Genomic DNA, 27,141 nt, shown 5'->3' with positions numbered 1-27,141 from the left:
GGAGATTGGCTGTAGGATCCCAGTGGATCCTAGATACCCATTCCTTGTATAAATTGGTGTAGTATTTTTATATAACTTATGCACATCCTCCTGTGTACTTCAGATAATCTCTATGTTATTTATAATATCTAACACAATGTAAATAGTTATTATACTGAATTGATTAAGGAATCAATCACAAGACAAAAAAGTCTGAACCTGTTTTAGTACAGATGCGATTTTTAAAAAAAATTTTGAGGTATGATTGATCGAATGCGCAGAGGCTAAACCCAGTTACAGAGAGACAAACTGTATTGCCTTATTTAATTCTCACAATATCCATTTCATATTCATTTACTTATTAAAAGTATTTATAAAACATTTGCAATGTGCTGAATGTTAGGATTATAGTAATAAGGTAGTCATCATCTCTGCCCCCAAAGAATTCCCCCCCCAAAGGAGAAACAGAAATTAAACAAATACAAATAAATATTTGATGGCATATGGTAAATAAATGACAAGGGAGGTAGAACAAAATATTATTTCAGATAGGGCGGTCTAGAAAGTGGTCTCATAGAAGCTGACATATTTAAGCCAAGACCTAAAGAACAGGAGGAAGAATAAGGTCCTTGAGAAGATGTGAATGACTGAAGCATGGAGAACTTTTTCCTCTACTAGAGAAGCTAAAGATCAGGGAGAGTACCAAGAGAGAGTGGTACTTGCTAAGTCTAGGAATGGACCAGATAATCCAGGGCCGTGCAGACGCAACTTCATTCTAAGTGCAATGGAAAGGCCTACAGGGTTATAAGCAGGCAAGCGAAGGATCTGATTTATATTAAGACACATTACTCTAGCTCTCTTGTTGAGAATTGATTGGAGGAGAACAAGAACAAAATTAAGAGAGCTGTCCAGAAGTTCTTGTGGTATTTCAGGTTGGAGGTGGTGATAGTTGGATATAGAATGGTGTCGGAGAGTTGGAGAGAAGTGGATGAGTCCAAGGTATATTTTGGAGGTAGAGTACAAAGGGCCTGATGGTAGAGAAGCTGTAGTCAGGGAGAACTTAGATTCCTGGCTTGAGCAGTGGAGCGGACATATTGCCATTCTCCTATTTTTTCAGTCTATGAGACTATAACTCCAAGAGATTATGTAATATGTCCCAGGAGGTATAACTAGTAAATGGTGTACCAGGATATGATTGTGGGCCCATTCAAGTCCATACATAACCAGCATTGTATTCTCCCTACAATGAATCATATCCTGCTATTTTCTAAAGAGAGAAATGATTGTCTGCTGAATTATAATCTGTTGCCCATAACTCTTTTGTTTGGTTATCAGAAAAAAGTCAATGTGCAGGTATGTTATTGGAAGAATATTTTTGTCCTGGAGTGGACTGGGAAATATTATTTGAATCACACTCTGGAGATGATGTTACTCCTTAGGTGTCTGATGTAGGTAAGCCAGATCAAGTCGGAAGGACTGGAAGCCATAATGCTAGATATTGACTTTCTGTTGCCAGTTGGAAAATCAAGCTTCCTCTCTTTGTTCTCTCCTATGGGATCAGGAAGAGTGTCATCTCTGAATTTCTCTGAGGTATATTTCAAAAAATTTATTGGATGTTGTTAAGGGCAGTTGCCCTGGAAGAAGTGGTCTTAGTCTGTGGGAAAAAAAGAAAACACAAAATAGGTTAACAGAGACTAGACCCACAGCTTCCCTACCCCCAACCCCAAGTCTACAGATATAGGAGGGGAGGGGCAGACAGATAGTAGGGATATTGATAGCATAAGTGGGATTCAGTTAAAACAACAACAACAACAACAAGTAGTTTGAAAACTCAATTATGGATGATGACCCTAATGCAAGATAACTTCTCAGATACATTTTGGATGTCCTGAGACTTTCTGTATCTTCCTGGTATTTTGGGAATCTGTAAAATGGCCCTTTTACTTTATTTGCAAGATCATAAGAAAGGGTAAGAATATAAGAACATGAAGCAATCATGGGTTTACCTCCTTGGAATGATTAATTGTGGAGTAAATTGTAATGGAGTCCTGTTTTGTGGGTGCTGGGATTTTCATTTCCTGCAAAAAAAAAAAAGCATCATATGCATTTGGCTCACACAGAGGCAAAGAGGTTCATGCATAGGTATATTCTTGGGGAAAGCAATGTGATAGAAGAGGGAATATGTCAAAGTTCTTTAAGAGGAAGAGCAAGAAGTGTGTTTAGCAGGAGGTGATGGAGATCAAGCCCCACCAGTTCAGACCTGAGGAGTTTTAATGGCCTTTCCTGAGCCCAAAACCGAAGAGCAAACCAGAGGCCTCAAGAACGAGAGAGAGAGAGAGAGAGAGAGAGAGAGAGAGAGAGAGAGCCTTGTATGAAGAGAGGGAACCATTCTCATCCTGCATCTAACTCTCCTTTCCTCCATCAGTTTTTAAGAACAGTCTGTACACCAGAGTTATTGTATTATATATATATATTTTTGTCACAGATTTTCACTTGTTATAACTGGAGTAGTTCACTTTGCCTACTCCATTTGTCTCTGTCTTTATAACTGCCTGGTCACCACATCATTAGGAGTCTTCTCAAGCATTAGGAACTGGTAGATGAGGAACACCTGTCCATAAGAATGCCTCTGTCTGAAATATGCAGTGCAGGAGCAGCAGCAGAAGTCCACAGTCCCCATGGGGCTGGGGATGTGGCTCAAGCGGTAGCGCGCTCGCCTGGCATGCGTGCGGCCCGGGTTCGATCCTCAGCACCACATACAAACAAAGATGTTGTGTCCGCCGGAAACTAAAAAATAAATATTAAAAAAAATAAAAAAATAAAAATAAAAAAGAAGTCCACAGTCCCCTTGAAGCACCTGCTTTAAGCTATGACACTTTGAATTAATGAAGGAATATTTAGAGAATTACTGAAACCTCAGAAACTCTCCAAAGTACCACTTATTCCCCCCCCCCCCCAAAGAAAAAGCTAATAAATTGGCTGGAGGTTAGTTTGAGGTTTTGTGGACAGTGATTCAGCTTGCCTTCAATAGGAATTTGGAAAGGCAATTGAACAAGCAAGAGTGTCCCTTCTCTTCCAGGAGCCTACTTTAGAAATGCCTGCAAGGCCGTGGATGAGGAGGACTTGCTTGGGGAATCCAAGATTTCTAGCTGGGTCATTGCTTCCACCATTTCAAAGAGGAGAGCTGCTCATGGTCTTGGCCTCTCAGGAGGTATAGCATCACAGGGTGGCCAGTACCTTGCCAGGGAATTCTTGCCTGCTGGGAGGGATAAGCCTCCTGAGTAATTAAAGTCTAGAATAATTAGTGAAGAACAAAAGACAAAGAGTCAGAAAGGACCGTTTTAAAGAGTTGGAGCCCCTGAGAGGTCCAGTCCACACGGGCACTGGAGCTAGACAATTAGAAAATGGCTTTACATCAAAGGCAAGGGTAAGGTTTCAAGGGTGGAGTCTTGCATCCTGACATCTTGCAGTCAGCAGGTTGAATGGCATCTTGGCAGGTCAAACCAATCTCAGGGGGCTGTGCGGTTGGGTGGGATAGCAGGTCACCCCATCTCTGGTGCTGTGTGGGACCAGGCATAGTGGAATAGGGCTCACATGTGTCTGGGCAGTCAACCAGAGGAAATGTCCACTGGAAGTTCCCAGACACCAGATTATCCCATTCACTAGTCTGCGATGAGCAATACAGTCCACATACAACTCACAGGCGACTCTCAACAGTATAGTGTTATTTAGAAACGTGACATATAGATGTTTTATTTAGGGGGTGGTGGAAACAGCAGGGACCGAGGAGTTTCCAATGCTCCACCAAGGCCTTCCCATTATGTTGGTAGAGGAGAGGAGAGCTGCTCATGGTTTAGTCTCCCCTACCGTGGAGGGGTTGCAGATTCTGGTCCCTCTTGCCCTCTTGAGAGACTACTTCTGAGCTCCCCTAACATCTCTACAAGCTTCCTGCTATGGAACTGTCTCCATGGAAACACTCAAACTCAGTGGAACTCGGATCCATCCTGTACATATTAATTGAGTGTCATGCTAGCCTATAGGAGAACAGAAAAGAAAATCTAATTCACCCTTTCTGACAGCTTGTAATTTTACCGAGGGGACAAGACCTACTGAGGCACCCAACAGAGAAGAGCGGAGAGCCAAGAAGGAATAAATGTTCACTGCGGAAGCAGCAGACCCTGGAAAGGTCTTGTGCTGTGTTTGCGACCCCCGTTGTTGCCCTCTCCTCTCAGTAGTGGATGTCAGCCGTCAGGTGATTTGTGACTGTGATAAGTTTGTGAGCGATCCCTGTAAAAAACAGCCACAGTGATGTAGTATGAATCTAAAAGGACTCACCAGGTTTGGATACGTGACCTGTGCGTACACGGTGCTCCCTGGAGAGACTGATGTGCACTCTGTGTTCTGTAGAGGCTCTGCTGTTAAGACAAAGAGGCACCATCAGTGGCAGAAGGACTTTGGGACTGCTTCTCCCAGTACCTTGCCTTTTCCGACCACTTTCTGTCCCCAAAGAGGCAATTGTCCAAGCCTCCCCTTTCCTTAGGGCTCACTTGGACAGTTCTGGGTTGAACCAGAACCTTCTTAATCATGTGGTTTGTTTCTAACCGCCTCTCTTGAGTGGGGAGTGGTCTTGAGGTGCCCTTGGGCTTCAGAGGTGTCCTCGGGCTTCGTGTGTGAATGACTAAGTATCACTATCTACAGAAGAGCTGGAGATGCTGTGAGCATAATGTAACCAATTATTTCCCCGAGGAAACATTATTAACCCTTCACAGGCCCTTAAGGTGAATTCGATTATATTAGAGATGAGGAACTGCAGGCCCCCCAATCTCCACTGACTTGTGTGAAGTTACATGGGAAGTGATGGAACAGGAACTCGAATGTGTGTCTTCTGACCCCAGTCCTCAGGCTCTTTCCTAAGCACGATATCTCGCATCTCTGACTCAAAGCCAGTTTGAGCCCAGAGCCTGTACTTGCATCTCTAGATCACACTTTCTTTTTCCACCGTGTCTATCCATGGTCCAAACCCTGGTTAACCAGCAGTAACGCAGTCACAGGCAATTTGGTTTTGAGTCTTTGATGCTCATTTTTTTTTCTCTGCTCAGAATTTTCTGGGTGCAAATGGAGCCGGCTACCAGCCCTTTCACTAGAGCAAATTTATGCATCAGAAGGGAGGAGAGGGACTCCGATCTCACTAACTGTGTGAGGTCCATGGTACGTGCTTGTGAGCTTGCACCGCGGGGTGCATCTGAGTAGTGACATTCTGACTTCCTGCCAGCCTCCTTCCTCTTTCTGTCATCTTTCCCTGCCTGCTTTATGATCAGCAGTTTAAAGTCTGGGTGCTCACCAGGATGCTGAGTTTGCTGAGTACGCAAAGGGAGGGAGCCTGAAAAATAAATAAGGAAATTGAAATGTTTGAGAGAGGCCTTCTTATCCCCCACCCCCAATAGGTGCCTCTCTAGACAATGTGGAGGAAGGGGCCCCAAAGGAAGGGTAGGTGGGCAAGTGGACCCTGAGGCGGGCTCCTAGTTCTCCCAGTAGGACACCTCCTTTAGGATATTAGCAGGTGCTCGGTCACACCCCTAGGATCGTCCCTGCATAGCTGAGCTAGGGTTTGCTTGCTCTCCACCCTTCACCTGTTTTCTGTAAGAGATTCTTAGCAATCAGAGGCCCCAAACTCTAAATACCTGCAACCTGGGAGGAGAGACAAGGAGGGAGAAAGTACACCTGCCTGTTCTGTTCTTCCAAGCCCGTGAAGCCAGTGCGCACGCAATGGCGAGGAGAAACAAAGCAACCAGAATCATAATCAATGTTCTGACCCAGTTTACATTTTTCTTAACACCTGAAAAGGGAAAAAAAGAAATGGAACTTCTTTAGACACCTAGAGTGAGTACTAGAGTGTTTTTCTCGGGGCCTTCACAGAGTCTCTTGGGTTCATCTGTACCCAGAGTTCTGGGACTCTGGCAGGATCCTGGATGGTGAAAGCCCTGCTTTCTGAGTCCTTCCCCCCTGCCCCCCTCAGAGAAGGGCTTGCAGAGGAGGAAGGAGGAGGGAGAGACTAGGAGGTAGTGAGAAGCACAGGGCCCCAGAAGCTGCCTACCACCCCACCCTTAGCTGCTGTTTGGCTGTCTCCCACTGCCGCTGTTTTGGGAATCTTGTAGGGTGTTGAGGACATGGCACACCCCACAGTTGTTCAAGGCTCTTAGAGACACCTGAGGCTGACTGTTACCTGTGCAGAGACTCTGGGCAGTGACTAAGGATGATAAATTGCTGACCGGGTTCTCAGCTATGCAGGTGTAGTTCTGTTCACTGGAACTCATGGGGTCCCAGGAGATAGTGAGGTTTGGTTCTCGTAGAGAGCTGTTTTCTGAGAGCTTCCACCCGAATGAGACAGTATCATTTGGATTCTCCAGAGAGCAGGTCAGGTGGATCTCACAGGTGCTATTCCCAGACAGTTGAGCGTGATGGGTAACTTGTAAGTTACTCAGTGGTCCTGTGTACAGAGAAGAGACGTGGGTTAAGGATGAATGACTCAGTTAAGACTGCTCTAAACATTTTTCATTGCATTTATGTTTTGATATTTCACTTCTGCTGTATACTATGGCCTGTATACTCTAAAAGACTCTCCTTGTATCATCTAATTGATGGTAGGAAAGTCTGGGGTGACCAATGAAAGAGACTTCAGTATAAGACGGAGTAACTGGAAAGATAAATGGGAAGGGAGAGACTATCTGGGTAATTTGAGACGACTGGTCTCTCTACCTTTCTGGGCTCCAGATTAATCCTTGGGGTACCTTCTGATCTGTGAACAATACCTCTCATAAAGACAATTTAGAGACTGGGGAGCACATAAATGCAAATATATTGTCAATTTTTTTTAAAAAAATTATTTTGTAGTTGTAGATGAACAGCATACCTTTATTTTATTTATATATTTTTTTATGTGGTACTGAGGATCAAACCCAGTGCCTCACACAAATGCTAGGCAAATGCTGTGCTACTGAGCTACAGCCCCAGCCCTACACTGCCATTCGAATTGACATAAATGCAGAAATTTCTGAGACCAAAGACTGGAAAGTGTTGCCCAGAGAAGCAGCTGTTGCCTCGAAGTGGCAAGGAACCAGTGGAGACGTGAGAGCAAGACAAAAAAAGGCCCTAACCTAGTCTTGACCTGGGGGTAGAAGTCAAGGTGATTCCACAAAGAACAGACTGGCTCTGACTCTCTGGTTAGAAGAGAGTGAGTGGTGCTTTAAACTTAATTAACCGAAGGGTGGGGGTGTAGCTCAGTGGTAGAGTACTTGCCTAGCATATAAAGGGTCCTGGGTTTGATCCCCAGCACTAGGGGAGGGAGGACTTAACTGAGAAGTTATGGAATTAAATGTACTTATAACTTGCTAGAATGGAGTTCTTGTGTACTGAAGGAGTGTTGGATTTGGATCCAAGAAAATCTGGGATAGGATCATGGCTTTATTGTTTGCTGCTCACATGACTATGGACAGATTATTAATATCTCTAAGTTTCCTTCTCTGGAAGATCAGGCAATAGTATCGACTTCTCAGGTAATTATGAGCATTAAGGGAGACAGTGCCTAGCACAGGGATGACAAATAGATGGCATGAATGTCATGGCTTTTGTCCATGGCTGACCTCAAAAATATGTCCTGTTACTTTTTCCCATGTAGCGAATATACACCTGTCTATTTGACATTTACACCTGGATATGAGTATATCACAAACTCGGTATATCACAAAGTCTAAAAGGACTTCTGTTTTTCTGTCTAGAATCTATTCAATCTGTACCCTTCCCCCATTTAGGGATAATAATTTCATTCCCTCGGGCCAAAATCTCTGGCATTATCTGTGACGCATCCCTTCATCTCATACTCAAATCAAAAAAGTTCTGGTGGCTTTTCCTTAACATATACCCCGAATCCAATCTCTTCTCACTGCCTCTGCTGCTACCACACTGGTCCAAGCCAGCGCCAACTCTTGCCTGACTTATTGCAATGGCTTCCTTCTTGGTCCAATGGCTTCTCAACAGTGTAACCAAAGGTATTCTTTAAACAAAGTCAAAGTCGTATTGATTATTTGCAAAACCCTCCAATGGCCCTCAATGTCACTGACAATAGAAGCCAAAGTCTTTGTGGTGACTCTCAGGACCTTACAATGTACCATCCCCTTATTTCATATTCAGCCTCTTGGATGTTCTGTGAGCATGCCAGGCACAGGGGAGACTTGCTAGGTGTGCTCTTCCTCCAGATATCAGAATAGTTCACTCTCTCACTTCAACAGACCTTGCCTCATATTTCAATGAGGCCTATTCTGATCACGCTCTTTAAAATGGACTCCTGCTTCCTGGCACTCCTGAAGCTCCTTATGCTGTTCTAATTTCTCCCTTTTCCCCATAGAACTCATGGCTTTCTTACATACACTTGTTTATATATTACATGTATTATTTATTACCTGCCTCCATTCCCTATACAGAATGTCAGGGGGCGGGAGGGATCTTTGTGTGTTTTGCTCACTGATGTATTTATTCTAAGTGGCTAGAAGAGTACATGTGCATTATTTATGGTCCACATTGACTCAGTAGATAAACCTAACAAGACTTCAACATCTTTTTTTAACACTAAACTCTGGTCAGTTACTCTCCATTCACTGGTATTGGCTTATAACATTAATCTCTGCCATCCTTATCCTCATGCCGAGGGACGATTGGTCAATATTGAAAAACAGATCTATCTATTGCATTTTGGAAATTCCTTTTCACTCTTTGTAAAGCGAATTGCTGTAGCTTACATATCTCTTTGTGTGTGATCTTTTGAAGGAGAAATAATACGAACTAAAAAAAACATTTAGGGTAAAAAGCCCTGGAAAGGGATTGGCATGGAGTCCCAGGAATGCGGTTGTTGCAAGAGAATTCATGCTTAGTTTTCTCCACTGTGTCAGGACATTGTCTCAGCAAATGTTGGTGTGGTGTCTGATCTTGGGCTCTCCATAGTATGAGTCTCACTTCTCTTCAGGGTCTTAGCACTGCCTTGATGGTCACTTGATGATCAGGGAGGGTGATCTTGTCTATAAAGGCTAAAGATACATCCCAGAACCTATGAATATTACCTTATTTGGAGAAAGGGCCTTGCAAAAGGAATGTAGTAGATAAGGAGGTAATCCTGAATTTTCTGGGAGGCCCTAAATCCAATGATGAGTGTCCTTACAAGATAAAAACAGAGGGATATTTGAGACAGACGAGGCAAAATCACAGAGAAGAGAGGAGTGATGTGGCCACAGAGACAGAGAGTGGGACGATGAGGAATGCCACCAGAAGCTGGAGAGAACAGAGTTTTCTAAGGGCCTCCAGTGGGAGTACACTTCTGACCACAGCTGGATTTTGGACTCTCAGTCTTCAGAACTTTGAAAGAATACAAATACATTTCTGTTGTTTTGGGTCTGAACAACCTCAGAAAATGAATACCTTGACCTGGTACCATTTTGCCCCTTTAGTTGGAATCTCTTGCTGAGAATTTTTCCAGACATCCTTTTTTCCTCCTACAACATTTACCTGTTCCATGTCATATTATTTCAAGAACATGACTTTGACTCATCTAACATGAGAGACTCATCAAATATCCAGGGACTGTGCACTAAATGTTTATGAGTGTCCTATTTGTAGAGAAATTTTAACAATTTTTTTTTGAGATAACATCTCTTAATCCAAAGGCTTCCAGATGAATTTAAGACCTTGTGGGATCTCTGATAGGTAGTAATTATACAGTCTCAGTGGTCTTTAAAGTTGCCTAGTCTGGTGGCCAACTTAATGCTTGAACCCCTTGTAAAACATCTCTGGGAAGTGATTTTTTGAAAAATAGCCTAAAGTCATTTTTGGCTCTTTGAACATCACTGATTACTATATATATTTTTTTGATATAAACTTATACATTATCTCATTACAGTTTCCTTAATTCTATGTTGAGGATATTTTCACTGTTTAATCTTGGGGAGGCATTTTTTCCCCCTAAAGGTCAACATGAGCCATCTGGGGAAAATATTGTTAAAGGTCAAACAACATTGACAGAAAAGACTTTTCTCTTTATTGCCTCACCCTCACAGAGCACTTCCTAGGTAGACCACTGTTCTGCACACAGACCCCTCTATTGGGTTAGTCTAGGCTTTGGGTAAAGTGAAGTATTGTGGCAGTCTGGTTAGGTGGGAAGTGCTATCACATACCATCTCTGTGACTGTAGGCAAGTTCCTATATAACCTTGTGACCAAAATGATGCCTCAAGCAAAAGGGTTGCATCTCATGGAGACTTTGTGAGGGTCACATGCCAGATACATGTGGTGAACATGTTAACGGTATTATAAATATTTCATGTCCATCAATTATACTACATTTCTGTTTGAAGGGGCCCTTTTTATTGGACAGGGGGAAGGGAGGTGATGCTGAATGGACCGCCATAAGACAGATCTATTCTCAGCTCTGCCACTATTTGGTTGTGCAGTGTCATTGAGTTGCTTCTCCACTGGACCTCATTCTGACTCCAAATACCATCCTCTTTACCAGTAGACTAGAATACACACTTGTAGTCACATAGGATTGAAAGATCTAAATTTTTTTTTAGTACGTATAAAATGAAACCCCACATTTAGACTCACTGAAGATCCTCAGAGTGTAACAGGAAACCGTTAGAGAAGGTTCTGTGTTTATCTGGGCTTCGTAGAATCCTGCGTCTGTCATCGTCAGGTTGCTGAGATGCAAGGAGTATGTCTGGGTGAAGTTTAGTCGCTCTTTCCAGTTTTTAAAGGGCACCAGGTGTTGTGTCTCTCCTAATTCATTTAGGTGTATGTATGCTACGTTTATTCCATTGTAATTCCAGCTGATCACATTGGCTTTCTTATCCGCAGGAAAGTTCAGGAGGAAAGTTACTGACTTCCCCAGAATCCCGTTCACCATCCTTGGGGGAGAGGTGCATCGTGAAACTGCTGCATTCCCTGTAAATACAGAAGGAAAGGGCTATAAAACCGTCCACGGCAATCTTCCAGTTCCTGTGCCTCTTCCTCCATCTCTGCCAATGTGTTAGAGCTTTTTTCAAACTGAAGCCCAGAGAGAAAATGGGGAGAGAGAAAGGGTTAGGAGTCTGACAGTGGATAATCACAGCCCCAGTGGCTCCACCTCCAGCAAAACATCTGGCATTCTTGGTGGGTTGGCAGATGACCCTGGCCCCGTGCCCACTTCTACACTAGCTGGTCATTCCTGGGCCATGACCATACTTCATTATCCCAGCCCCTGAGTATCGCCAGCTAGCCAGGCTGGTGACCTGAGCTGGGTTCACAAGAGCTGGCTACACCAATCACTTAATAAAATGGCGAAGAAAGCTCGCAAGCACACAGAAAATACCTTTTCTAAATCTAAGATGGCTCTCGACCTTAGGGGTCTGTTGGAAAGAGAGCGAGCCACCTGAATTCTTTTTATTTTTTATAGGGGGTGCACACAAAAGGAGGTTTTCAATGGAATGTTCTTTCCAAATAAGGCAAGGGGGCAGGTTTCAAGGCGTTGAGTGTGATGTCTTGCAGTCAGGAGATTGATCGGCATCTTGGCAAGTCACACCTGTCTCAGGTGCTGTGTGGGAACACAGGCATAGCAAGAGCAAAGTGCACATGTGGGTTGCATGGCCCAAAGAACACGCAACAGTTGTGTTGCAGGCCAGTCCTCTCATATGCTCAAATGTGCATCGCTCACATACACAACCCATGGATGGCCCGTGACGCCCGAGTCCTTAGGCATCAGGTGGTGAGGGACATGGAACTACATCAACTCCCTGGCACAGACTCCAAAAACTTCAAGTCTTTGCTGATGAAGTATAATTACAGCTGGACATTTACTGATTGCCGACTGTCCATATAGTATGCTTGCTTAATTTAGAGGATTAATAACAGATTTACTGCATACATAGTTTTCCACATGCATTATTTCATTTGATGCCAACTACAATTCTTTGAGGCTAATAGATTGGATTATTATTTCTACTTACAAATAAAACCTAAGACACAAAAGTTATCTAGCTTTCCCAGAGTTACATGGCTCAAGAATAGTAAATCAGCATTCAAACCTAGGTCTTCTGACTTCAACTACTTTTATTATTTTCCTGCTCTCAAAAAGATTTCAGCCTAGGGGCTGGGGCTGTAGCTCAGTGGTAGAGAGCTTACCTCGCACATGTGAGGCACTGGGTTTGATCCTCAGCACCACATAAAATTAAATAAAATAAATAAAGTAAAGATATTGTGTCCATCTTAAAAAAATCTTTAAAAAATATTTCAGCCTAGTGATTGAGGAGTTAAAACTGATAAAAAAATTTTTAAAGTAGCACATCATGGATGCATTCTCATAAACCTATTTCAGAGACCCAACATTTGAGCCAAAAGAGTGCGAAAGTCTTGATTCTTAAAGACGATGTTTGTGTCAATGAATAAGTAACCATAATCAGGGCTTCTTGGGATCTCTTATGTCTCAGGAAAGGAGCTGTGTGTGTGTGTGTGTGTGTGTGTGTGTGTGACACTCAGCTCCTAGGGGAGCTTGCATTTCTGTTTCCTTTCCTGAATTGTCACATGGATTCCATGCTGCCATCATCCATTCCCTTCTGCACTACATCTTTCCCATCAGTAATTCAATTCACTGTAATTTGTGGTCATCTTCAGCCCTGATCCCTCTGGGAATCACATGGGTGAATATCACCTGCCAAATCTTTTGTTTTATCTTGGGGTTTATTTATTTATTGACAAGCAAAATTTTGAGCCACATTCAGTCACATACACACACAATGTTATGATCCCATTTATGTGAAGTTGTAAAACAGGCAAACAAATCTATGCTATTTCCTTTGGGAAGGAGGGAGGTGAATAGAAGGGAACATAAAGAGGGGTCCGAGGGGCTGGTGATGTTTTGGACCTTGACCTGTGTCTGGCTATATAGGCATTCATTGTATACTTCATTGAGGTAGTAATGAGGATTTGTACAGTTTTCTCTTTGTATTTAGAAAAAAAAATTAAAACAACAACACATCCAAAATGAAACCTAAACGAACGAAATAATTTCAATAACCCATAAAGACTAAGTGATCTGGCCATTTTTCTCTTTTCAGTCTAAATTTCTGTAATTCTCCTTTGTTCATTTTGCTTCAACTTGCTTGGCTATTCTTCAAATAGACCAGGGATTTTGCCCTTGTAATTACCACTGCCTGAATACACTTCTTCCAGGTAGATATACAACTCATTCTTTTGCCTTCATAATGTCTTTAATACAAATGTTCCCTCTGCAAGAGGCCTTCTGTGACCATGCTTTCCTCACTATCAACCTCCACCCATACCCAGCTGCCTTTGGGTTTATTTCTCTCCATAGTACTTATCATGTGGTATATACCAGAACACACAAATGTGCATTGGTTTTTCTTCCTCCCCTCCACTGAGATTTAATCTTCATGGAGGCAAGCTCTTGTGGTGGTTTGAATCTGAAATGTTCCCCAAAGCTCATGTGTTAGAAACATGGTGCCCAGGTGCAACAAGGTTTGAAGGTGGGTCTTTAAGCAGTGATTGGGGTCATGGGGGCTCCATCCATTGATAGCTGAATGGACTATGGGAGGTGGGACCCAGCTGGAGGAAGTAGCACACTGGGGTAAGGGTTTATCTATTTCCCAGCCCCCTTCTCCTTTCTCTCTCGCTCTCTCTTCCCTCGCTGCCATGAGCTGAGCACCTTTCTTCCTTTGCATCCTTCCACCATGATGTTTCGACTTGGAGCTGGTCAAGCATGGACTAAATCCTCTGAAACCGTGAGCCAAAATAAACCTAAGTTGTTCTTGTCAGGTATTTTAGTCACAGTGGTGAGAATCTGACTCATACACAGGATTTTCCTGTCTTTTCCACTGTGGTGAATATTTGTGGAGTGAATGGATACATCTCTATCCCTCCTCTTGGGGGTTCTCTGTCCAGGATGTTAAGCTAAATTCTTCTTAGTAAAGACACTAGATTTATCTAGTGGCTCAAGTACTTACTCACCAGGAACTGTGCCTCTCTGGCATGGCATACTCCTTTAAGTTCCCTTGCTTTTATAGATTGCAATAATTAGTTTATTTAACAAGTTATTTATTCTATTAATTGCTCAGTTCTATGCTAATTCAGTGAGTAAAAATTTAGAAATTAGGGCATGCAAACCATATTTATTAGTCTGCGTTTCTGTCTCTTTGTTGTAATTATGAGATTATTTTCCTCCTTTTTCCATAAACTTGAGAGAAAACATTATGCTTATTTTCTCTGGATTCCTAGTACTTAGCACAGTTTCTAACTCAATAGATATACTTGTTTCCATATTTCACCCACTGGATGATATGTTTCTGAGAATATGAATAATGTCTTACCACTTTATTTCCCCAGAATCTGGTCCAGGGGATTCAGTGAAGGCTAGGTAGGTTGAGATTAGAGTGTCATTTCTGAGAGGAAGCCAAGATAGGGTTCAGGAGCACAAATAGAGGCGTCAGTCATGGTAAAAAAAGAATGAGACTAATGATCTCAAGAGATTTAAATGTAAAAAGGGCAGTAAGATTGAGATATTTCACAAAGATTGTCTTTAAAATTATAAGAGAAGGAGATCTGATAGGTCCAGGAAGAAGATGGATGCACATGGATCATTCTCCAAAATAGATCATAGTTTAGGTTGCAAAACAAATATCAACAAATTTTAAAAGACTCAAATCATGTCTTCTCTTATCACAAAGGAATAAAACTAGAAGTCAAGAACATAAGAAAAATTGGAAAATTCATTAATGTATGAAAATTAATCAACATTGTCTAAAACAACCAATGAATCGAAGAAGAAATCACAAGGGGAATTAGAATGTATCTTGAGACAGGAGGAAATGAAAACACAGCATACCAAAATGTATGGGATGCAGCAAAAGCAGTGCTCAGAGGGAAATTTATAGCTGTAAGTGGTTACATTAAACATAAGGAAGATTTCAAGTTAACAATCCAGTTTTACACCTGAAGGAACTAGAAAAAAGGAAAGCAAACTAAACCAAAAGTTATCAGAAGGAAGGAAACAATAAATACTATAACAGAGATAAGCAAAATAGAGAATAGAAAAATAATAGAGAAAATAATGAAACCAAAAGTTGGTTCTTGGAGAAGATTGGCCAAGAAAAAGAAATTGACAAGGCTCAAATTACTGAAATTAGAAATGAAATTAGGGACATTACTGTATTACTTACATAAATAAAAATGATGATAAAAGAACACTGTGATAATTGTATACCAACAAATTGGATAATATAGATGAAATAGATAAATTCCTAGAAACACACAAACTATCAGACATATGAAAAAATATAAACCTAAGAGAACCTTATGATAAGAAAAGAGATCCAATCAGTAATCAAAAATCTCCTGACAAAGAAAAGCCAGATGAGGGGAGGATCCAAGATGGTGGGCCAGAGGGAGGCAGCATTCTGTGTCACTTTGTGACCTGGGATTCAAGCTGTGAGAATACTGCTTCTCTGCAAGTGATATTCCTGCTCCCACACAGGAATCATGGTCCTGGGCCCTTCCAGGGCTCCAGGTCTCAGTGACAGAGTAGGTCTCCCAATGACTTGCCTACACAGGACTACCAGGTACCTGAGTGAGACCACTAGTGGCAGCAGCATATGCACAGAACTTTGGCCACCCACCTGAGCAGAAATCACCGAAGCTGCTCCCATGCAGGACACTCGGCAGCTTCCCACGAGTAGGAAATCCAGCCACCACTCTCGTGTGAACCCCCATCTACCAACATGGGGCTCCCCTGGTCGCTACCATCTTGGGACTCTGCAGCAAAGGGATTAGTCCCCTACAAGAAGTAGCCTGCCTGCACCTGGGAACTTCATACAGGCTCTGAAGTCAGCCAACAGCCATACACTGCACTCCACAGAGCTCGACTCTAGCCCCATCGCCTGGATCATCCCACCTGACCCAACACCGCACCCCTGAAAGCAGGTGCCTCCATCTTGGGCCACCTTCATCACCATCTTCAGTAAGGGCAACTCCCAGTTTGGAGCTCCGGCTGGCCGGGTGCCCAGTTTCTAACTCCCGCCTTCCCAGCAGCTGCTACCCCGGCACAGTGACCCCCTGATTTCCTTCACCATCCTGAGCGTGGAGATACCAGCTAAACAACAGAAGACCCCAGCTATTGGACGAGAAGGGAAGCGGGAAAGATACTGATCTCCAAACAAAAGAAGCCCTGTTTCTTCCTCAAGATTTTTTTTTCTCTCCTTTCCATCTCTATTCTCCCACCTTTCCATCCCCAACATATGTGAAATCAAGTACTTTGCATGAATTAGGATTTTGAGGACTGGGATGTCTGAATAGTACATTACAGTTGTGTTGTATTTTCTTTCTTTTCTTTTTTTCCACCAATTTCTACTATTTTAACATTTTTTATTTTTCTTAATATATATGTGTGTTTATTTTAGTACCCTTTACTGTCTTTCCACTTATTTGTCTATCCCAAATTACTTCTCCCTTCTTCTGCTACTAATCTTTCTCTTTAGAGTTCTCTTTCACATTTCCTAAGATATAATAACTCTATATCCTCACCTCCTACCTCCTCAGCATATCATTCTACTCCTCACCCCCGGTTCTTTGGCCACCATCAGAAACTGTAAACCCTTTTACAAACTTACTGAGTACATTGTAGATGATAATTGAATCCACCATTTCTGTGCATTGTGACCAAACTGTAAATGTCTTAATAGTAAACGTTTGTTTTAAGAAATAGACAGATACTACCCTACATCCTATCAGATCATGGAATGAAATTAGAAATTAGTGATAAAATAAAAAATAAAAGCTACTCCAACACCTGGAGACTAAATAATATGCTACTGAATAAACAATGGGTTGCAGAAGACATCGAGGAAGAGATCAAAAAGTTCTTAGAGGAGAATGAGAACACAGATACAACATATCGAAATCTTTGGGACACTATGAAGACCACACTAAGAGGAAAGTTCATTGTATGAAGCTCATTCCTTAAAAGAAGAAAAAGTCAACAAATAAATGACCTAACATTTCATCTCAAAGCCCTAGAAAAAGATGAACAAATCAACACCAAAAGCAACAGAAGTCAGGAAATAATTAAAATCAGAGCTGAAATCAAAGAAATGGAAACAAAAGAAACAATTTTTAAAAACTGGCAAAACAAAAAGTCGGTTCTTTAAATAAATAAATAAATAAATAAAGTTGAAAAACCCTTAGCCATGCTAATGAAGAGAAGAAGAGAAAAAACTCAAATTACTAACATACATGATGAAAAAGGAAATATCCCAACAGACTACAGAAATACAGAAGATAATTAGAAATTATTTTGAAAACTTGTACTCCAATAAAATAGAAAATATCAAAGATATTGACAAATTTATAGGGCCATATGATTTACCCAACTGGATCAGGATGATATGCACACTTTAAACTTTGTCCATCATCAGAACGAAATAGAAGACGCCATCAGAAGCCTACCAGCCAAGAAAAGCCCAGGACCAGATGGGTACATAGCCGACTTCTACAAGACCTTTAAAGAAGAACTAATACCAATATTCTTTAATTTATTTCAGGAAATAGAAAAAGAGGGAGCATTTCCAAATTCATTTTATGAGGCCAATATCACCCTGATTCCAAAACCAGGCAAAGAAAGAAAACTTCAGACCAATATCTCTAATGAAGTAGATGCAAAAATTCTCAATAAAATCTGGCAAATTGAATACAGAAGCATATCAAAAAGATAGTGCACCACAATCAAGTGGGGTTCATCCCAGGATGCAAGTTTGGTTCAATACATGGAAATCAATAAATGTAACTCATCACATCAATAAACTTAAAGATAAGAACCATATGATCATCTCAATAGATGCAGAAAAAGCATTCGACAAAATACAGCACCCCTTTATGTTCAAATCACTAGAAAAACTAGGAATAACAGGAACATATCTCAACATCAATAAAGGCTATCTATGCTAAACCCCAGGCCAACATCATTCTAAAGGGAGAAAAATTGAAAGCATTCCCTCTAAAAACTGGAACAAGACAGGGATGCCCTCTCTCACCACTTCTATTTAACATAGTTCTTGAAACACTAGCCAGAACAATTAGACAAAAAAAAAAAAAAAATTAAAGGAATACAAATAGGAAAAAAGAACTCAAATTAGCACTATTTGCTGAAGATATGATTCTATGCCTAGAAGACCCAAAAAAAAAAAAATCCACCAGAAAGCTTCTAGAACTAGTAAATAAATTCAGCAAAGTAGCAGAATACAAAGGCATTTCTGAATCTCAGTGACAAATCCTCTGAAAGGGAAATAAGGAAAACTACCCCATTTACAATAGCCTCAAAACAAACAAACAAAACCTTGGGAATCAACCTAACAAAAGAGGTAAAGGACCTCTACAACAAAAACTACAGAATGCTAAAGAAAAAAAATTAAAGAAGACCTTAGAAGATGGAAAGATCTACCTAGTTCTTGGATAAGTAGAATTAATATTGTCAAAATGACCATACTACCAAAAGCATTATACATATTTAATGCAATTCCAATCAAAATCCCAATGACATTTCTCATAGAAATAGAAAAAGCAGTCATGAAGTTCATCTGAAAAAAAAGAGACCCAGAACAGCTAAAGCAATCCTTAGCAAGAAGAGTGAAGCAGGTGGCATCACTATCTTAAACTATACTACAGATCTTAAACTATACTACAGAGCAATAGTAACAAAAACAGCATGGTATTGGCATCAAAACAGACTGGTAGACCAATGGTACAGAAGAGAGGACACAGAGACAAACCCACAAAATTATAGTTATATTAGACAAAGGCACCAAAACATACATTGGAGAAAAGATAGCCTCTTCAACAAATGGTGCTGGGAAAACTGGATATCCATATGCAACAAAATGAAATTAAACCTCTATCTCTCACCATGCACAAAACTCAACTCAAAGTGGATTAAGGACCTAGGAATTAAACCAGAGACCTTGCACCTAATGGAAGAAAAAGTAGGCCCAAATCTCCATCATGTCAGATTAGGCCCTAACTTTCTTAATAGACTCCTGTAGCACAAGAATTAAAACCAAGAATCAATAAGTGGATGGATTCAAATTAAAAAGCTTCTTCTCAGCAAAACAAACAATCAGTGAGGTGCATAGAGAGCCTACAGAATGGGAGCAAATCTTTACCACAAGCACATCAGATAGAGCACTAATCTCTAGGATATATAAAGCACTCAAAAAGCATAATACCAAAAAGAAAAAACAAACAAACAAACAAACAAAAAACCCCAAAAAACAAAAACCAAGTAACCCAATCAATAAATGGGCCAAGGAACTGAAAGATACTTCTCAGAAGAGGACATACAATGAATCAACAGATATATGAAAAGATGTTCATCATCTCTAGCAATTAGAGAAATGCAAATCAAAACTACTCTAAGATTTCATCTCACTCCAGTCAGAATGGCAGCTATTAAGAATATAAATGACAATAAGTGTTGGCAAGGATGTGGGGAAAAAGGTACACTCTTACACTGCTGGTGGGACTGCAAATTGGTACAGCCAATATAGAAAGCCGTATGGAGATTTCTTGGAAAACTGGGAATGGGAACCACCATTTGACCCAGCTATCCCACTCCTTGGTCTACACCCAAAGGACTTAAAAACAGCATACCACAGAGACACAGCCACATCAATGTTTATTGCAGCACAATCCACAATAGCTAAACTGTGGAACCAACCTAGATACACTTCAGTAGATGAATAGATACAGAAAATGTGGTATATAGATGGAGTTGCAGAATGTAATGCTAAATGAAGTTAGCCAATCCCCCAAAACCAAATGCTGAATGTTTTCTCTAAGGATGCTGATTCATAGTGGGGTTGGGAGGGGGAGCAAGGAGGATTACATAAACTCTAGATAGGGGAAAGGGATGGGAGGGGAAAGGAGGGCGCATGGGGTTAGGAAAGATGATGGAATGAGATGGACATCATTACCCTAAGTACATGTATAAAGACAAATGGTGTGAATATACTTTGTATACAACCAGAGATATGAAAAATTGTGCTCTATATGTGTAATATGAATTGTAATGCATTCTGTTGTCATATATAACAAATTAGAATAAAAAGTAAAAAATAAAAGCCAGATGACTTTACTAGTAAATTCTAATTATTCAAAGAACACCTGTCATTCTTAAACTTCCCCAAAAGAGGAGGAGAAAAACACTTCCTAACTCATTTTACTTGGCCAGAACAATCCTGATACCAAGGACAAAGATATCAGGCAAAAAAGAAAATTATATACCAATATCCTTTATGAATATTGATGCAAAAATCCGCAACAAAATACTAACAAACTGAATCCAACAATATTTTATGGGGATTATACATCATAATTGAGTGAAATTTATCTCAGATAAGAATACCCACTTTCACTCCTTCTATACAACATTATATTGAAAGTTCTAGCCAGAGCAATTAGACAAGAAATAAAAAAGAAATGAAAGGCATCTAAATTGGAAAAGAAGTACTATTTCAATTCAAAGATGGTATGGCCTGATGGATAAATAGAAAATTTATCCATCAGAAAAATTAACCAGAGCTAATAAGTGAACTTGGTAAAGTTGCAGGATTCAAGGTCAACATACAAAAATCACTTGTATTCCTCCATACCTGCAAGGAACAATCTAAAAAAGAAACCAAGAAAAAAATTCCACTTAACAATAGTAATTAAAAGAATAAAGTACCTGGCAATAATTTAACTAGAAAGATGTATACACTAAAACCTAAAAAAATTCCTGAGAGATATTAAAAATAAACCCGAATAAATGAAGAGACATTCCATGTTCACAGATTGGAAAACCATATTAAGATGGCAATACTGTCCAAAGCAGTCTACAGATTCAATGCAATCTGTATTAAAATTGCAGTGACTGTTTTTCATAAGTGAAAAAGTCAATCTTCAAATTTACATGGAATTGCAAAAGGTCCCAAATTCATATGGAATTGGGAAAGGTCCCAAATAGCCAAAATAATATTGTAAAAGAAAAACAAAATTAGAGTACTTGCACTTCCCAATTTCAAAACTTATATATATAACTATGGTAATCAAAACAGTGGTGTGCTGTTATAAGGATCGACATATAAATGACTATATGGAATAGAATTGAGAATCCAGGAATAATCTCTTCAACAAATTGTATGGGACAACTACAGAAAATGAAGTTGGACCCCTACCTCTCACCATTTGCAAAAATTAACTCAAAATGTATCAGTCACCTAAATATAAGACTTAAAACTATAAAACCCTTGAAGAAAACATAGGGGTGAATATTAGTGATCTTGGATTTGGCAGTGAATTCTTAGATGTAATACCAAAAGCACAAGCAACAAAAGAAAAAAACAGGTTGCCCAGAGCCATCCGTGGACTGTGTATGGACCAACATCATAACCAGTGAATAGGAAAATCTGGTATCGGGAACTTCCATCTGCAATCCTGCTGGTTAAGACCATCCAGATACATGTGAGTGTCTATTCAGCTCTGCCAGGTTACACCCAGCACAGGAGGTAGGCTGACCTGTGGCAGCCATCATCCCCAACAGACTCCCAGAGCCATTTTTGAACTGTTCTGTTCCACCTCCCACCAGGACTGGAAGAGACAGACTATCAGGTGTTCTGCTTTAAAAACTAATTCTGACTTTGTCTCTTATTTCTTCACTAATTACTTCAGACTTTAATTTTCTCAGGTGGTTTATCCCCTCCTGCACAGGAAGAATTACCCTGGTGAGGTGCTGGCCACCTCGTAATAACAGATAAATTGTACTTCATCAAAATTCAAAGCTTTTTCTTCCTGGGCGTGGTGGCAAACACCTGTGATCCCAGCAGCTCTGGAGGCTGAGGCAGAGGGGTCGAAGATTTGAGGCCAGCCTCAGCAATTTTAAAGCTCAGAGGAGATATTACATCCCAAAGTTCTAATCGTTCCTCATCACCCATCCAGAGCACATCCATTTGTTTCCTCCACCCCAGTGCCTTGCTTAGTTTCTTCCTAGCACAACGCTGGGTAATAATGTATACGTGCATGTGAACATGTAACCGTGTGTAAGGTGGTAGCATAGTGAAGTGGCTGTGGGCACAGCTTCTGGGGCCAGGCTCCCTGAATCTAGCCCTGGTAACCCCTGTTTGTTTCCTGGGCCCTGGAACATCTGCATCCGTTTCCTGCAGACACAGCTGAGTGTGTTTCTCTTTCTACCCCTCCTCCTGTAGCTGGGTGAGTCTAAGCTAGTCACTTAAGTGTTAGGTACCTTCTTTTCTCATCTGGGAGGTGAGAAACTGTATATTTCATAGGGTTGTTATTAGAAATATCCACAGAAACAGGGAGAATGAGAGAAGTTTTAACAGGAGGACATTCCAAATAATTCATAGAGGAGTTCAATTTCTTTTTCTTTTTGGTATTGGGGATTGAACTCAGAGGCACTTAACCACTGCGCACATCCCCAGCCTTTTTTATATTTTATTTAGAGACAGGTTCTCACTGAGTTGCTTAGGTTGGCTTTGAACTTGCAATCCTCCTGCCTCAGCCTCCTGAGCTGCTGGGATTACAGGTGTGTGCCTCCACACCCGGAGAGGAGTTCAATTTCTTAAACAGGGAAAAGTGAGGTTAAAGCTTGAGTTGCTGGTCCCAGATCAAGAAGTGACTCTTGAATGAACGAAAGAATTCTCTTTCTGCACCTTCTATGTATTTCTCAAGGTTTTATCCTAATTCCACCTTTCCCCTTGGATTCATTGGTAATCTCTATGGTGTTAACTCTCAAGTCGCCATTCACAGCCTTACCCCTGGTCCCAAATTTCCAGCTGCTTTCAGTAACATCTCCTCGTGGATGTTACACTGACATCTTAAAATTAATAGGTCCCAAAATGAACTTACCTTCCTCCCCATGGCTTTTCCCTGTTCCCAAAATTGTCACCTTTTTTGGTTGTCCTATCTGAAGTATGACCGCCCTCCCCGCCATATTTCTATATGTTCTTTCTCCAATTGAGTTATTTCATTTTTATCATTTATCAATATCCAAGGTACTATTTTACTTGTTTATAGTTTGTCTTCCTGTCAAAATGTCAGTTCCACAAGAGCAGGAAGTTTTGCCTGCCCTGCTCATGATGTAGTCCCAGAAATTGGAACAGTGCTAGGTATTTGGTAGATGCCTGATGAATATTTTTTTTGGATGACTTAACAAAATTCTCTCTTTTTTTTTTTCATTGCCAATTAGTTTAGTAAAGTCTACATTGGTGGCATCTTTGTTTTCTCTTATGCTACTGACCGGTTCGTCCAATGGTCATTGTTTCTCAGAAGTATTCAAGAGCTTTCCAAGTGATGGCTAGTGAAATTTGGGTGTTATTTAGATGAGCTTAGCCTCAGTTTCTCTATGTTAAAATGGGGCTATCAGTAGTATAAATTCATGGAATTGTCAGGAGACTTCTAAACGTGATCCACATATAGCTCCTGATCCAGTGTCTGAAATAAAGTAAGTACTTCTTACATGCTAGCTTTTGATCAGCTACTCCTGGGCTATACCTGGCAGCTTCTTGCCTGGTCTCCTCTCCTTGAACACTGAACTTCAGTTACAATGAACTACTTGTGGTTTCCCAAGCATGGAAACCACAAGTAGTCCATCACATATATTCTCTATGTGATGGACAGCCAGGAACAATGAGAAGGCTACATTGAGTAAGTCCTTTCTCACTGACATATGAAGCATTGCTGGGCTAGCTAGCTAGCTCCTGATTTGCATCAAAGAAAGGGGAAGCTCATGTATCATTATTATTATTATTTTTGCCCTTGACAAAAAAGAACTATTTCTGTTTGGGTCCCCCAAACTCAGGGTACATGAAATCATAAGTTTTAAGTATTTTAGATGAGGAGAGTGAAGCCCAGAAAGTATAATTAACTGACCTAAAGTTGCACCGTAACCTGGTAGCTGAACTGTAGAGGATTCGCTTTCTTGATCTAAGTTCTCTTTACAGTACAACATGTTGGTCATAATCCCCAAACAGTCTTAACTCACAAAAGCCCAATTTCACAAAAGCCCCCTGCAAACACATCCCTTACAGGCAGATTCAGTTGTAGTTGTTACCCCCAAAGCCATCTGCAGCCTTTATCATTCAATGCACAGATAAGGTGGCAGTTTAGAGTTAGCCACCGTGAATCCACCTGGTCCCTCAGCAGAGTCAGCCATACAGCGGTGTCTACATAATTTAGGTTGAGCAGACTGCGCAAAAACAAGGAGTCACTCAATGACAATGTGGGGCTATGTGGATATTTACCTGAGCTTTCGCAGAAGACAAGCAGGAGAGATTGGAACAGCCAGAACATGCTTTCAGAGGTGGAGACCCGTGCTGAAGACACTGAGGGAGTCAACAAATTGAAAGTATCTCTGGGAAGACTGACTTCCTGTCAGAGACGTGGTATGGCTTTTTTTTTTTTTTTTTGGGTACTGAACCCAGGGGCATTCTACCATTGAGCTGCATCCCTATCCCCAGTCCTTTTTATTTTTTTTATTTTGAGTCAGGACTATCACTAAGTTGCTGAGGCTGGCCTCGAACTTGGGATCCTCCCACCTCAGCCTCTGAGTTGCTTGGATTGCCGTTTATAATATTATAAACCAGTTTATAATATTAACTCTTAAAAATTTATGAAAATGTATGTAGTAGCCTAATGTGCACTTGAGAAATTATGTGTTTGCTGTATTTCAGTGGAGTAGCCTGTATATATCTGTTAGGTCCAATTTGTTTGTAGTGTTGCTCAAGTACTCTGATTTCTGACTTTTTAAAAGTTCTTTTTGTTCCCCTCTCAGCATACTTAGCATCATGGTTTCAGACTTTATCTGATAAGTTTGATGTCTAGGTTTTCTTAGGGACAGTTTCTGTCAATTTATTTTGTTTCCTAGAATGCATTCTGATTTTTCCATTTCTTATGTGTGTATTTTTTTTTTTTTCACATAATCTGCTCCCCGCCCCTGGAAAAAATAGCCATTACTTCATCTTTGTAAACTGTCTCTGCACTGAGGTTGTCCTTTACCAATTATCTGGGATTTCTTTTAATCGTAGGCTCCTAATAGGTTGGATATAGTTTGGGTATTTCCTCCAAATTTTCATGTATCAGAAGCTTGGTCCCCAGCTGGTGATGTTGAAAGGCAGCAGAACCTATGAGAAGTAGGGCCTTGAGGTTCCCACTCTGCCCTTGCTACATGTCTCAGCAGCTCTGGTGATAGGAGAAGTGGCAGCTTCCGAAGCTTGCACCACCTAGTTGCCCAAGAGGAAGGTCAACTCATTGGTCAAAGGGACAATGAAGGAAGAGTCCAAGAGGATGGGTGATTGACAATGGTGTTAGATAAAGCTGCTCCTCTAAAATGGGAAATTAAATACCCCCCAAAAAATGTAGTTGGAAAGGACAAATCTCCAGACGTAAATGTGCCCCCCCCCCAAAAAAAAAAAAAAAAAAAAGGGAAAATGGGAGCAAGAGAAAACAGGCCAATAAGGAACTAAAGTTTTCCCTGCAACAAACAGACTAGGAACACAGAGAGCCCAGCTTCTGATGGAGTAGAAGAAAAGGAAGCCAAATCTAGTTGATCACACACCATGTCTTACCAGTGCTCCCTGTCTCCCTCTTTGTACAATCCAGAGGAATATTTTTATCAACTATTTTGTAAATGCAAGCTTTTTAGGAGCTCTAGCAACATTTTCATAAAGGAGTCAATAGAGCTCAGCATAGAAGTGTCCTTGTGGAATTTATTACAGTGAGAGAACACAAAGAAAAATCAGTAAAGGCAAAAGGGTACATAGAGGAAAGTCCAGAAGAGACCAGGCCCAAGCTTCCAAGAGTCCTTAGTGGAGTCACACAATATATGCTTATTTTCTTCAACAACACATTGGGCAACACCTCTGAAATGTAGTCTACCAGGGAGGCTTGCCTGAGCCTAGGAGTTCAGGGCTTTAATCCACAGACAGTCATGCAGACATCCTCTGCCTAACATGTACCAAAATTCCAGAACCAAGCAGATATTCAGCACACATGAAATGGTTTGCAAACAATTTATGCAGTGTAAGCTACTCTTGTCAGGGAATGGTGGGATCCTTCCAAAGTTCAAGTTCTGAGGACCAAACCTATTATATTAACTCTTTTGCATTTTCTACCTCTTAACTGTCTTTTCTGTATAGGTGATGAAACCAGTATTTTTGTACTGCATTTCCAACCAAAGATTTTATAGCACCTGTTAAGGGAATGTTCTAGGAGTAAATATAATGATTTTTGGTATTGAGACATGTACTAAAGGATATTAAAGGATTGCCACATTTCAGGTAATGCTATTAAAGGCCTTTCAATAATTAATGAAAATATCATACATGGATCACTTCATCTGTCATTTGCATAACATCAGACACAATGGATATCTATCTATCTATCTATCTATCTATCTATCTATCTATGTATCTATCTTTCTATCTATCTGGTGCTGAGGATCAAATCCAGTGCCTCACGCATGCAAGGCAAGTGCTCAACCATTGAGCCATAACTCCAGCCCCACAATGGATATATTTGATGAGAAAAATCAGATGTGGTCTGTATCCTGATGGAGTTAACAGTCCAATAGAGAAAGAGAGACATTAATGAAATAATCACAGAAAGAAATGTTTAAAAACAAAAATCCAAAAACTGCTATGAAGAAAAGAGATAAAGTACAGTAAGAACAAAATATGGGCACTGGATATATAGTCTGGAACAACAGAGAAGATTTTCTCAGGAAGGGACATTTGAGCTGAGCCCGGAGGACTAAGTGGACATTAACTGGGTAAAGTTGTGTATTAGAGTTAGTGAAGATAACAAGGGGCGGGGGTAAAAGTATTTCAGGCACAGAGAAAGTCGTAGGGCTAATGTGAAGATAATAAAGTGAAATGTGTCAGACCTCAGAAGATATTACCAAAGTTTTAAAATCTCACGTGGCTGCTGTATCTGCTCCCAGAAGTGGATCTCTGAAATTCTTTGGGGTTACCGGCCAATTTCAGCCTCAAAAGAAGAGGATGCAGGGATTAACCGGGGGGGGGGGGGGGGGGGGGGG

At 40.8% G+C, this 27,141-nt stretch overlaps 1 protein-coding gene across 6 annotated transcripts; it reads right to left on the bottom strand.

Annotated features, from left to right (window-relative positions):
- Positions 1-289: 289 nt before the first annotated feature.
- On the bottom strand, positions 290-24,467 carry Slamf6 (SLAM family member 6). 6 transcript variants are annotated; one of them, XM_048810181.1, is made up of 8 exons: positions 24,350-24,467; positions 10,626-10,961; positions 6,203-6,466; positions 5,705-5,815; positions 5,321-5,359; positions 4,315-4,394; positions 1,986-2,057; positions 290-1,633 (listed from the first exon to the last, which is right to left on the bottom strand). In XM_048810181.1, the coding sequence occupies exons 1-8, from the start codon at positions 24,396-24,398 to the stop codon at positions 1,586-1,588; spliced, it is 999 nt and encodes a 332-aa protein (XP_048666138.1). In that variant the 5' UTR covers positions 24,399-24,467; the 3' UTR covers positions 290-1,585. The 6 variants fall into 6 exon arrangements, 2 of the variants coding, with proteins under 2 accessions (XP_048666138.1, XP_048666139.1); XM_048810182.1 differs by having other exon boundaries at positions 4,315-4,391; XR_007350108.1 differs by lacking the exon at positions 290-1,633 and adding an exon at positions 3,067-3,271 and having other exon boundaries at positions 4,315-4,391.
- Between the last annotated feature and the right edge of the window lie 2,674 nt (positions 24,468-27,141).

This window comes from Marmota marmota, unplaced genomic scaffold (genome assembly GCF_001458135.2).
Source record: "Marmota marmota marmota unplaced genomic scaffold, marMar, whole genome shotgun sequence".
Classification (NCBI taxonomy): Eukaryota; Metazoa; Chordata; class Mammalia; order Rodentia; family Sciuridae; genus Marmota; species Marmota marmota.
The sequence above is the reverse complement of the archived record's forward strand: the minus strand, read 5'-3'. Positions and strand labels throughout refer to the sequence as shown.

Excerpts from the sequence above, each read along its gene's own strand:
- Slamf6 (XM_048810181.1), bottom strand. The coding sequence starts at position 24,398 with ATGTTCTGGCTGTTCCAATCTCTCCTGCTTGTCTTCTGCGAAAGCTCA. Across the intron at positions 10,962-24,349 it reads TGTCTTCTGCGAAAGCTCAG|GGAATGCAGCAGTTTCACGA; the intron begins GTAAATATCCAC and ends CTGTATTTACAG. Across the intron at positions 4,395-5,320 it reads TCAGCAAACTCAGCATCCTG|CAGAGCCTCTACAGAACACA; the intron begins GTGAGCACCCAG and ends TTGTCTTAACAG.